The 13,743-nt window shown below is 39.3% G+C and overlaps 1 protein-coding gene across 1 annotated transcript; it reads left to right on the top strand.

The window, feature by feature from the left end:
* The first annotated feature begins 551 nt into the window (after positions 1–551).
* LOC136571393 (uncharacterized) lies at positions 552–13,189 on the top strand. Its single transcript, XM_066571771.1, has 5 exons — positions 552–2,214; positions 4,629–4,714; positions 5,302–5,347; positions 6,914–7,100; positions 11,667–13,189. The coding sequence occupies exons 1-4, from the start codon at positions 552–554 to the stop codon at positions 7,066–7,068; spliced, it is 1,950 nt and encodes a 649-aa protein (XP_066427868.1). The 3' UTR covers positions 7,069–7,100; positions 11,667–13,189.
* Positions 13,190–13,743: the final 554 nt, after the last annotated feature.

The following is a 13,743-nucleotide window of genomic DNA, read 5'->3' as shown; positions in this document are numbered from 1 at the left end:
GTCCTCTACTTTGTACCTTTCAGCTCCTCACAGCATTTACTGAAATTTCAGAATAGCACCAGCTTTTCAGGATCTATTACTCAAACATCATGCTAGAAAGGCATCTAGAAACACAATCTTTGGTCTAACGATGATTTGTGATACTTTTTGTAAAGCAAAGTTATTGAGATGGCAGCTGGGTTTACTTAAATGGATTTAAATGTTCAGGATTGTCCTGAATTGTATTGATTAGGCATTTGTTTAACCAATAGAAGGTGTTATCTGAGATATTATCAACTGAAAAATGCAGATAGTCTGTGTTTGATCATCATAGTAACATAAGGTACCTATTCATCATACAGATTGATCACCATGAATACATTATTGCTCTAACTTAGTGGGGGCTTGATTTTTTTATTTGTTTGGGGGTTTACATTTGATCTTCTTTGTTTTCATATAGGGAGAAAAATTTAAGCAAGAACCCTGGATTTCTGTTAATAAAAGCAAAGCAGAAGAAAAAGAGAAAAAGAAACAAAACAATTAAAAGTAATCACACAGAAATTACGAAGAAAATGTTATGTGGAGTAGCTCATCATCCAATTTCAGGTGACCATGATGGATCAGAAAGTGAAGAGGATGACTTGGAAGAAGAAAACAAAAAATCAATGTGTACATTCAGCAAAGGCCCGGAGGATCCAGTAACAGTTTGTGAAGAGCAGCCTAAGAGTAGAGATGAAAGCCTAAAAGATGCTGCAGGGGTTTCAAGAGAGAGTTTTCTGGTTGCTGTGCCTGAGGTCTCAGTGATGTCAAATAGTGCATGGAAAAATGAATTGCCTGTAGAAAGTGACAGTTTGCTTTTAAGAGATGTAAAACCTTTTTGTACTGAAAACTTAACCAAAAATGCATTAGATGACAAGGAAGCAAAGCAGAGGCACAAAGACACCCTCTGCAGTTTCCTAACAACAAGCAATGATAAAAATTCCATCCAGAAAACAGAAGGCATTTCTGAAGACTATGGTATGTCATTGTTAAGCACAGAAAACAAACTGGGATCATGCCAAATTACATGTGAACCTGACTTGGAAGCCAAGGGCGTAAGTTTAAACAGTGAAGAAAAAGAAATCTCTCAGTATTGCAGTTCAAATACGCTTAATAATGTGCCTGATAACACAGAGGGCAAATGTCCATTTTTAAAAGCAGAAGAAACTACCTCCAATGCCTGGGCTTTTTTTTCAATTAATTTATCTACTGAGGAGTTGCAGATGGGCTTCAATACTCAAGTTTCTCTCTCTCCTTGCTCTGAGGAAAAATGTGTAAGTGAACAAAAATCTCAAAAAGTGAGGAAACCTGAACAGACTCACATGAACAGTTCAGCAGAGCTAACCTGCTATCAGTCAAATGAGAGATTGTTAAAGGAAAACCATCTTGAAACAGAAACTGAGGAAGTTGGCAGTGTAATAAGCAATGGTCTGTCTGCATCTCCAGCTGGTCAAGTGCACTTTGATTCCCTAGTGGAAGCCAGGGCTGCCTTCATGCAGGGTTCAAGTGAAGTAATTGTGCCAATAAATGATGCTACACCAATTACACTGAAGAGGAAGAGATACAGGAGAATTGTCAACTTAGCACCAAAGTTTAACCTACCGAGACAGATCTTTGCTCATACAGAGGAAGGGAAGGACATCCCAGTAAGAGAAGATATTCCCCAAAACAGTGTTTTAGAAGTGAGGCAAAAATACTTTCTAAACAAGAACTGTGGAGAAGCACATGAACAGGACCATGCATTGCAGGAATATTCCTCACCCACTCTGGATGCAGATGCTCTGGTACATAATATTTCTTATATTCATTCAGGACCATGTTCTCCTATTTCAAAATATGCCTGCAGGGTTTGTGTAGATTCCAAAACAAAGGAGGAGCAAGCTACAACTCTTCAGCCACAACAGGTAGTTAATAAAAAAGAGGATGAGGCTGAACATGTTTCTTCAGAGGTTACAAATGGCCAGCCAGATAATTTGTCTTCTGTTAAAGTTGTTTCTGAGTATCTAGAAGATTCTACTACAATGGCAAGCTGCAGTGAAAATGCAAATGGAGCAGATGACTCTGAGCCAGCAAAGGCATCACAGCTTGAAGATTATCAAGATGCAGATGTGAAATGCAGTTTTCTGGGACTTCCCTTATCATTAGGATTTGCTTTTCAGCTTGTACAGCTCTTTGGTTCTCCAGGTCTTCCACTGGGTATAATGCTTTTCTTACTACTCCTATGTAAAACAAAAAAAACCCACAATCCCCTCAAAACCACAAACAAAAAACAAAGCACTCCCTCCAAACCAAAAAACAAATGAAAAGACTATGGTTAGAAACTCATTTTTATTGCAGTTTTTAGTTAAATATTAATGCTGTTGAAACAAATCACTGCTATTTTGGTGACAGTTTTTAGTTTGTACCTAAAATCCTCAGTCTCTGTCAAAGGGGCTTTTGGTTTGGCCTTGTATTTGCAGTCTTTTTAGTAACAAAAATTGACTAACTTTAAATCCAAAAATGAAATGCTTGCTGAATTTTTAATATATCCTAGAAAGACTTTTCTGTGTTGATTACAGAACTAAATGATGTTTGAATACATCCTACTGAGTAAGACTTTACTGTGATGATTATGGAACTAAATGAAAATGTGGTACAAAATGTGTGCACTTATATAAAGGCTGCATGTTTGGTTTTATATTCCAGATAGTAAAATTCTTTTTTATTTTAATAGAGTTTTCATACACTCTTGCATGGCTTAGATGCTGTTGAAAAACTTTCCCAAAATCTAATTTGGTTTGAAATTCAATATCAGGCTTACAAGATGTCATCTGAAAGGGAATGTCTTCTTTTTAAGTGTGCCTTATTAATAAGCGTCCTGGTGTTGTGTATGTGCCTTCCAGAGCTCCAGATATCTTATTTTTGTACTTTCAGTTTAATACTTTTAAGTTAGCAGGGAAAAGACAAACAATCCTCAAAGGAATTGAATATGCCAGCCACCATTTCCCAGCCTGTATACTGCAGGCTAATGCAATCCCACAGATTGGGATTCACTGTAACCAGTGAAAACAAGAGTTTTGTTTGGAAGTCACCCTAAAACACCTGCTGAAAGAGACATATTCCCTGTGCATAGTGTTTTTCAGCTTCTTGAGTCCAAATTTAGTGGAGAAACTTTAACTTTCATTTAGCCAGCAATTAGGATTAAAAAACATAGGCCAGCTTTTCAGTATACCTTTACATTTGTTTGCTTCAATAGAATTTAAAATTAAGCATGAATTTTCATATGAAAATTTTAATCTGACAGCTGAGGAGTAGCTTATGTCATTTAGCTGCTCAAACTGACCTCAGGATTCTTTGTTGTTTTTTAAAAGTCCATGGCAATGCCATCTGCCAGAACAGTGATGCAAATCATAGGAAGCATTACTTGGCTTTATGTCCCTAAAGGGGGACCTAAAGGACTGCTTTACCTAAATCTGGCACCACACACCAAAGAACTTGCCATATAGAGCTGAAATTAAGCAAAGAAGTACTGTTGATGTCCTCAACTGTTGCATATAAAACATTTTTCTTCTCCAAACTTGATGAATCTTCATATTTGTGATCTTAAATTTTATAATGTTAGAGGGAGTTGGCCACGACTTGAAAACAGGCATCTTCCAAGAAAGAAAAAGAATAACCAGGCATTCAGAAACATTCAGTAGCTTAATGAACCAAATGTTCTTCTCCTCTGAGTCAGTTACAGGTGACATTCTCTGGAGTTTAGGTGAGTTTCCTTTGGAAATAACCTTCAAGAAATACAAATCTACCCCAATATCTCTCTGAAGCTCTGCCAGCTTGTGACTGCTGACTGCTGGGGTTTTCCCACCAGAATTGTGCCTGGCTGGCCACATTCTCCTTTGTTATTATTATCCTACAATTCCAAAAATTATCCTGCTTTTTTTTTTTTTTGTGGCATACAGTACATTGACAGGCAACTATTTATGGATGCACACATTTGACTGGTATTTTTTTACAACACTTGGAATTACAGTCAATCTTTATTGAAATTATTTTGGAAGGGAAGTTTTTGGTAAATAAATGTCTTTAGTTATTTATAAATGGAAGATTTAATTGCATGTCTTGCTTGTATGATTCTTATATAAGTGTAGAATATATTTCAGACAGTTTTCCTATAAAGAACCTCTTTTCAGCTTCTTAAACAGTGTTAGAGTTAAAACATTTTAGGAAACACCTTCTCTACTAATAGTGCAAAAATTCTTATAATCAAGCATTTTAAATTTTAGAAGTTGTTAATTAAGTTGAATTTAATGGCTGAAAACTTTGTTTTTCTTGTGTGTGCCTATTTTTAGGGGAGTGTGTGGGGGAAATGAAAGTATGGTAGGAAAGTCTTTGTCTAAATAAAGAAGCGAAACCCAAATCTCCTTCCCTCTCTTTCCCCTCTTGTGCACTGGCCTTAGATTCCAGAAATTCTAAATTCTGATTTTGCTGCTGGCTCACTTAAATATCTGCTTTAAAAAAAAAAAATATATATATATATATATAATAATGTGTGCAAAAATCTTAATTCAGTGATATATTTTGGCTGTGGAGAGATCTGAACACTCAACTGCAAAAAATATTTTCTTCTGCAGAATCCTTGTTGCCAGATGATTATATAGTTCCCCTTGACTGGAAAGTTTCAAAGATGATCTATTTACTGTGGAAGACCTCTGTGGAGGTATGAATTTTAAGGGATTTTGGAAGGCTTTCCAATATTTCAGGTGCGAAGGGGAAGTCTTCAGTTCTTTGTTAGTAAATTTGTTTTAATATCCGCAATGAGGAGGCAGATGTTTTTTGTCCTCCTCTGAGTATTTCTAAAACCAGCTCATTGGCATGATAGGATTCAGATTTTAAAAGATCAACTTCAGAAGCGTGCACAACTACTAGTTAAAAAAGGGTGAAAAAACTTTGATACCTGTGTCTTGACCTGACCTATGTTCATTAGTACAAGCTACCATCATTCAGATGTTTTCTGTCTTATAGTTTTCTCTCATCATCTGAGCAGATCTCATCCTCCATCACCTCTGCTAGAGCTGCAGCAGAGAAGTCATTCTGCGTGACTGTGGGCAAATTAATTCTCTTTGTCTGGCTGAGAAAGTGTTAACTTATAAATTACTTTTTTTCCTTGTCCAGTAGTGGAAATCAGGAAAATCCTGATTACAATGAACTAGTTATTATAAAATAGAGCATGGACTTTGTTCTTGCCCGAAATAACATCTCTTGTTGCATACCTTCTTTTTGCTGGACTAATGTTATCTATTTTAGGAAAAACAGAAACCAAACGGATTGCAGAATGAAGATAGCTTGACTGGTAAGTCTATTCTGTGATACAAAAACTGTATAAAATTCTTCTTATCAGGAGGAGTATTATCACTAATTGGTTTTTGTTACCAATTAGTGATAATACTCTTCGTGCAAAAGCACAATGATGTGATAAATGAATTTATGCTGCCGTTGATCGTGTCCATAGTCCACAGAGCTATGGTTGCTGTCATCACTTCATTTTTCCTCATCTAAGTGCTAAAATTGCCTTATAAAGTTTCCTACATTGAAATTAGCAATTAGCTCAAGTTTATCCATTCTAGATCATAGTGGTATTTAGCATAGTATAGTCTTTCTTGAGACTTTACTTCCCTGAAAGGTTGAGTATCTTCAAGTTAATTAAACTTCATTAACACTAAAAGTTGGCAGCATAATAATAGAACCATGGAATTATTTAGGTTGGAAAGGACCTATAAAGTCATTGACATAACCATTAACCCAGCACTGCCCAAGTCTGTCCCTCAGTGCCACATCTACTTTTTTTTTTTTTTTTTTTTTTTTTTAACACTTTGGGAGATGGTGATTTTACTGCTTCCTGGGCACCGTGTTCCAATGCCCAGCCATTCTTTCAGTGAAGAAATTTTTCCTAATATCCAATCTAAACCTCCCCAGTGAAACTTAAGGCCATTTCCTCTTCTCCTGGCATTTGTTATCTGGGAAAAGAGACCAACCCCCGCCTGGCTACACCCTCCTTTTAGGCAGCTGTTGAGAGCAATAAGGTCTCCCCTAAGTCTTCTTTTCTCCAGGCTAAACAACACCCCCAGCTCCCTCAGCTGCTCCTCATCAGACTTGTGCTCCAGACCCTTCCCCAGCTCCACTGCCTTTCTCTGGACATGTTCCAGCACCCCAGTGTCTTTTGATAGTGAGGGGCCGAAAACTGAAACCAGAACTTGAGGTGTGGCCTTACCAGTGCCAACTACAGGGGGACAATCACTGCCCTGCTCCTGCTGGCCACACTACTGCTGATACAGGCCAGGATGCCATTGGCCTTCTTGGCCACCTGGACCCAGCTGGCTCATGTTCAGCTGCTGTCAAACAGCACTTGAGGTCACACACCTGGGCAGGAAGAGATATCAGGGTTCATGTGAAGCTCTGGACTTCTGCATGCATTAATTCCTGCAGTGTGGAAGTTATGGGATAAGGTTGCTCGTTGTCTTTTTCCGTGATTTCCATATTAATGCACTACAATTTCACAGGTTCTCTAACAGGTTTAAAAATACACAACAGCAGTTCCCTGAAAGCTGGTAGAATTTGCTGTCTAAAAGAGGAGATAAGTTTCTCTCTATTTTAGCAGAATGGCTGTTTATGGAGAGGCAGTGTAAGAGTGGGAATAGACACACACATGCATGGGTGTTGTCTCTCACTCCCCTATGAGAGACAAAACAGAAAGATTTCATTTATCTTATAAGGCATTTAGGACGCAAAAATCATGAGGATTCTGGTAAAATAAAAGCTTGTTCTAGAAAAACTCTATCTTGACACAACAGAAATGAGAGACTATGTAAGGTAATTTCAGGTGGTTTTGGCTGCAGTTTGTAATTTCTTTATTTTTTAGATGACATTAATTATCTTGAAGATCTAGATAAAAATCCCCAAGAGAATAAAGACTCTTCTGAAACACTATCAGACATGGAGTTATGTCAAGATGTGATAGAGGAGAACATCATAACCTGCACTGACTCTCTGGATGCTGCATTTCATCAGTCATGAGTGACTCTCTTAAATTCTGCATGAACAAACAGGTAATCAGTCACCTTGTGAATATTTTACTCTTTTATTATATTTAACCAAGTATCTTTTTATTATATTTGACCAAACATCTAAAGAATATTGTTTGTTATCATTTTTAAGGTGCATTTAGTATCCTCCAATTTACTTGGGTTTTAACTGAGTTAGGGTTGAGGGTTGTACAGATTTTGTTTCTTTCAGGCCTGGATGGGGAAAAGAGAAGGCAGTATTTTGTTATTAAAGCCATATGATTTTATTTTTTCCTCTGAAATCTAAAACATGTGTGGTGAAGTGAAAGCAGCAGGGTAGGATGCCTAAGAGGCGGAATTTATTCCCATTTTGGTTGCTGTGGCAATCTGTTGTGAGTCATCACAGTCCTACTTGCCTTGTCTTTTCAGCATGGAGAGTAATGCTGGCTCCATTAAGGGTCTTATTATGAAAAGAACTCTATGAATAATAAAGCAGTATTTCACCAAATTGTGAAGAAGTGGCAGTTCTGCTTTTCAGTGGAGAAACAGTAGGAAGAGGTCACAGTAAGACTTGGTATATTGAAGTGTTAAATTTTCATTAATGTTTTCATTTGGTGTGACAAAGTGTGCTATCGTGTTCTTGCTTGTCTCATGAATTTTTGAACCCTTTGGTAACTTGGCAAATGTTTCTTTGGTTTGTTTATGAGAGATATTCTGGGAAGATTGAGATAAAAAGGAAGGATTATGGGTTCCAGCAGGAAAATGCTAGCTTAACTTCTCTATCATTTGCTGTCAGTTGTTCTTTCCAAAATGGAAAATGGATTAATCTGTAGTTTTTAAACAAATAAACTGAGGTACATGGGAATAGAATAACCTGCACCATGAGCAAACTGAGCCATTAAAAGATTCCATATCCTGAGGCTTAAATTGTTCCCATCTAGACCTCTCAGGACTGCTGGAATATCATCCACATGGGGTGTGGTCAGGGGGTCTTTGTCACCTGGTGCCCTGTGTCTGACCTGACCATGCCTCCAGCTGATGGCTGAAACAGGAGTCAAGGAGGTGGGTGTGCACTGTGTTGCAGCTGTTATAAATACAGAAGTTTTCACAGTGGACTTTCATGTCACAGGGGAAGTAGTTGAATAGTTTGGGTTGGAATTGAAACCTCTTGGATGTGGTTTGATTTGACTATATGTCATTGATGACAAAAATGACATCGCAGGCTGATTAGCTGGTACCAGCTACCAGTGTAGGAAGATGAGGGAGATTTCTCTGAACCACATGGCCCAGAGAACACTGGTCTTGCAGGATGCTCTCAGCAGAGATCATTAATAATATCAAGAACTGTTGGTAGCAATATTTTCCTCTTAAATAATCAGATACTACAATATTGGGCAAGCAAATAAAAATATTTTCACAAAATACTTAGGTCTACACCTGTTACCAATTTTTAGAAGCTACGTGTTTATATTATTGCAATACAAACACTCTAGAGGCAGGATTTTGGCTTACGGTCCTGACTGGATGTCTGTGTGGGCTTGTGTCCTAAACTATTATCCAGAAATGTCCAGGTTATTGATTAAATATTTATATGCTAAAGAAACAGATGTGAAGAGCTATATTCACTTCCTGGGAGAAAATGGTGAAATATGAAACTTCTTCCTTTTGTGCTTCAAGAAAGGAAAGAGACGTGCTAGCAGATTATCCTGCCTTATTGTCTGTACCTTTATCTGATTGCTGAATCCAACAAACTGGTTTTTCCCCATCAGATTTACTCCCTTCGTCTGTCCGCTCTGCTACTCCCAAAAGTGTTTCAGTCTTCTTTTCCTGCTTGTCATGAGCGCAGCAGAAATGACCCAGAGCCCTGCGTGTTTGTCACCCAGCCACTGTGTGCTGCCAGGAAACCCCAGTTTGTTATGCTGTCTTGCAGTCTAACACTCTACTGTGTCAGCTTGTGTTAGTTCTCTGGAATATAGAATGAGAGCAATGCAGACTTTGCCACAAAATAACACTCCCCATCTGTGTTCAGCTTACAAAAAGGCCTTGCACTGTCTCTGCAGGGCTTGGCCATTGAGATCTATGCTGGAATGGGGAGGTACAGCTGGAGTTTTATGTTGGGGGATTTTTGTTTTGCTTTGTTGTAGTTCAGCATTTGAAATGAGTCAGGGAAGGTCCTGAAGGCTGTTGGAGGGAAAGGATGAGACACCAGAGGTCAGATGGGTTTAGGCTGCTCTGGAGCTGGGATCTGCCATCTCAGAGCAGGCTGATGCAAAGGGTAACTGCTGCCCAAAGTGTGAAGTGCCCTTCCTCCCAGCCCTGCTCCAGATAGCAGCTCCAGCAACTGCTGGCTGACACAAAGGCTATCATTAATTCACTATCCCCACAGCAAACAAATCAATACTTTCCTGCTGGACTGAGGCGCTGAGATAAGCTACTGTAAGGTCCAGCTCAGTGCCAAGGCTGGGGCAAGGGAGCAGATGAGGTCGTGCTGCTGCAGATATGAGGAAGGGACGTGCAGGATGTCCTGTCTGGGCAGCAGTCAGCTCTGATATCAGGGGCCATGTATTATGCAACCAAACCTTCAGGTAGAGGACTCTTTTAAGCTTTTACAAAAGTAGGATGTTAAAAGAATTAAACCAAGAAAAGTAGGTAGAAAGGAAGAAGCATGTCTTGGGGTTTTCAGTCGGCTCATGCTCACAGGCACAGGATACGGGGTAACGCAGACCCCACGTGAGTATTTCAGTGCTTCCACAATATCTGCATGCAGGCATTGTAAAAGACAGGTGAGTTTTCGTGATCGATGGTGACTCTGGCTTTGAGGGATAAGGTTGTCTTACCTCACCACAAAATAATTCCCCTCTGGTTCCTGATTAAAGCAGACTTGCCAAGAGTGATGTCCCAGAGTGGTTGTGAAACTGCTCGAGTGAACAACTGTAAATGTTGAAATGGGTTTCATTCCTTCAAATGTCAGGGGGAAATAAAAAATTAGGAAAATTGAGACATTCCTAAAAAAAATATTTTAAAATCATAGGAAATCAAGGGAGAGCTAATATGATCATTTTGGTCCCTTTAGATTGGAAAGCAAACTGAGCATTACTGGCCAAGTGCAACTTAATCTGTTAGCCAGATGGACATGCTTCTGTATTCATGTTGTGTAAGGATGTTTGTATTCCAAGGGTGAACAGTGTTCCTCTGTGAAAACACAGGGTTAATCTCAAGCTTTTCTGAGAGCTCCTTATTGCAGCATTGGCAGCACATCAGTATTTGTTCTGGAGATTAAGCAAGAGTTCCCAGTTTGAAAAATGTTGAAATCAGTGAAAACAGCATTATTTTGGTGCCTAGAAGTTCTCCTTAGACCAGGACTCACAGATGCCTGTGCAATACAAATGTGTCTGTTCAAGCATTTATCTGCAGGACTACTGCAAGGCAGAAGCTGACATGTTTCTTTTTGAAGTACAGCAGTCAGTAACTCCCTGCAGGAATACTTCTTCAACAAGAGCCCTGAAGGCTGTGGTTTTGGTAGGACAAATCTCTTGATACCCTGGTGTTATCCTCCTTTCCCTGGCTGTGCTATTCCAAGCACTTCCCTTTCATGGCTGTGATGCTTCTGAGTGAGGCAGTTGAGCTCTAACATCTAATGGATGAAGACCTCCAAAAAGTTTTTGGTCTGAAACAAATTGTCCTGGAGCCCATGAGATCAGGAGGACATGGGCAAAAAAGCAGGAGTGTATAGCTGGGAGAGGCAGGCCTGATTTTTGGCTAAAATGAAAAAAAATTAATCTGAAGGATACCAAGCAGACTAAAGCAGTCTTCCAGTATTGCTACAGAAAATATCATCCCATGGTCAAACTTCTTCCAGTTGCTACTTTGATACACAGATAATAGTGAAAAAACTTACCTGTCCTTTGACATTTAACCACTAATATTAAGCAAAATGAAGCATGAAAAAGTGCACAGAATTATGACCAGAAAACCTCACCTGCATTTTGCAGTGCTTACCAGGAAAACCTGGCTCAAAAAATCATTCAAGCAGAGAGTCTAAATACCTGGGGGAATAAGTGCTGCCCACAGCTGTGTTTTTGGAGCTCTCAAGAAAGAGCAACATTTGGGTTGTGCAGGTACCTCACACTAACTCTGTGACATGAAAGCCTGTGAGATCCTGAGTGCATGTAACAGGGGAAACAGTGCACATTGTAACAAAAAAATTGAGATGTAGATGTATAATTGTAGTATTGGTTGAACAGCTGTTCATTATATAGCATTTGTGATGTGTAGAGGAAAAAATATCCACTGTGTTACTCTTCTCCTTATTTTTCAGCTTTGAAGTGGTAAGGTCCTTACTGCCTCTAGTTTTGACATCCAAGTTCTTATCATCTTCCTTTTCCACTCTGCTTGCATTCTTTTATTTTTCCTTTGCTTTCCATTGACTGCTTCCTCTCCTTTCTTTTTAACATTTTAAAGCAATAACCAGCGGCTGAGTATTAGAAACTTTAAAAAACATTGGACAGACTCTTCTCAGTCTGAGGGCTGGGTTATCTGTTAAGTCTTTTTGCTGCCTGTGCTGTTGTGGAACTTCAGCAGACCCTCTTCTTTTTTTTTTTTTTTTTTCAGAAACTTCTCTCTTTAATTCCACCATGGAAGGACTTCAGTTGGCCACCAAGGATTTTAAAAGTGAGGGATAACCTGGAAGAAAGAAACCACTGTAGATTTTTTGGTATACATTTTTGGCCACCTCCCCCAACACTGCCCCCCAGTATCAACCTCTCTGACCACGTAATAATGATCAAAATTGAGGTAACTTTGTGTATGGCAAAAGGTCATTTTCTGAAGCCATTTGGGATTTACACTATTTCAGTACATCCTCAAGTGTGGTATAGAGAGATTGAGAGTGGAGACCAGAGGCATCTGTCACTATGGGGTGTGAGCTTCAGGCTGTGGTATTTCATTCACTTGTGTCAGGATCCAGGATATTGGCACAGAAACAGGCAGTGATGCTCACCTGCAGGAAATGGTGCTTGTTTTGTGTCTTAGCTGCCTCCTTCTGCCTTCACCCTCTATCATAACTGCACCCATAGTTGCAAATTTACAACCTCAGATGGTAAACATCTTCATCTGTCCTTCCTATTCACTCAAACAGGAATGCACAACTTCCATTCTTTTCTCCTGAAACCAGCCTTTATGCTTCCCCTCAGCTAGAGTCATTTGGGAATTTGGGACTACAGAAACAAGAATATTTCACTATGGAACTGATTCAAACATGCTGAAGGAAGGGTGTGTATGGTTTGTGGTAGACTGAGAAGAAGTATACCTAGCACTGGTAACCAGTGATTTGATGTTTCTGTTAGTGGTGTTGGAAATATTTATGAAGGTAGAGATAAATCATAATTAATTATAAAGAGCAACCTCTGTCAATTATGAGGCATGCATAAGGCTGGACACTTCCTTGTAGGGAGAGGGAGTGACAGCTGTCACCTCATTTAACAATAAAAGTGTGAGAAAAGATTAAAGAGAAGCAGGAAACTTGGTTGTGTCTACTTGTCAGAAATAACATTTCCCACTTGTGTAGCTTGCAGATCCAGAATATTTCTCCATTTATTCTTTGATCTCCTCTTCCTCACCTTTCCCTGCATTTGTTTATACATCAGCTGTAGAGCCAGGACTTGACTGAACTCAGGCTGAAGCTCCACCATGGTCAAATTTGCTGATGTGTCTCCATTTTCTACTTAAATACTGCATCTACATGAAAGCAGTTAACAATGTATGTATTTCTAAATTATTGTTGAACCACTGGCAAAATTTTCTGGCTGCATTGTTTGAATGCATCTCCCATGGACATGTGTGTGTCTTCCTTGGCTGGAAATGTCCTGCTCTCCTGCCAGCAGGACATTATATGAAATGTAAAGGAGAGGAGAAAGGGAGTTCATACCCCCCTATAACCACAGCTTCAGACTTCTGTGTTGTACTAGTGGCAGCAGAGAAGTTAGTTTGATTTCAGGAAAATGTCACTCAAGGATTAACACCGTCTTCCTACTTCTATTTATTGAGCAAGAAATCTGAATGGCTCTGTTTTCTGTTACTGAATCCTGGCCTTACAGAATGCTTGAAATAAAAATAGTTTTCAAAATCTCACAGTACTCTTGTATGGGCAAGTCATGTTTCATCTTTTAGTAGAGTGTTGCCAGTTTAAGTTTACTTTAACCCCCTATCTAAGAATTTCACATTTTCTGTCTCTTCTTTCCTGCCACATTTTCCTCACTTGCTTCTGTTAGCATTGGTGTGCCATGTCTGCGGGGAGCAAGGCGTTCTCCCTGTGTGTGAACACTCTCTTTAGCTCTTTTTGGAACCTCAGAACCTAAAGCTCCAGCATTGAGGTTTGGTGCTGGTATTTGCCTGGGGCATACCTGGAGCTGGCTCCTAACCAAGCTGGGCATGATGCTGTGTGTAGCTCTGAGAAGGGATGGTGTGGTACCACTCCAACTCTTTTTGGTTTTATTGCAAACTGTAATTTCTTTGGCTTCTTTGGTGAGCAAGTTAATGGAAATCAGGTTTTCTTTAGAGGAGAGAAATCTTTAAAACTTCCTTTACTTTCTCATATAATAATATGTTCGAAAAAGAAGATAATTAGGGTGGCGTAGTGAGCGCGATGCACAGGATCATTTGTTCAGTGCTCGGCAGTTCTTTAGCTCCA

Source organism: Molothrus aeneus, chromosome 2, assembly GCF_037042795.1.
Source record: "Molothrus aeneus isolate 106 chromosome 2, BPBGC_Maene_1.0, whole genome shotgun sequence".
Taxonomy (NCBI): Eukaryota; Metazoa; Chordata; class Aves; order Passeriformes; family Icteridae; genus Molothrus; species Molothrus aeneus.
Note: the sequence above shows the minus strand (reverse complement) of the source record. Positions and strands in the feature narration are given on the sequence as shown.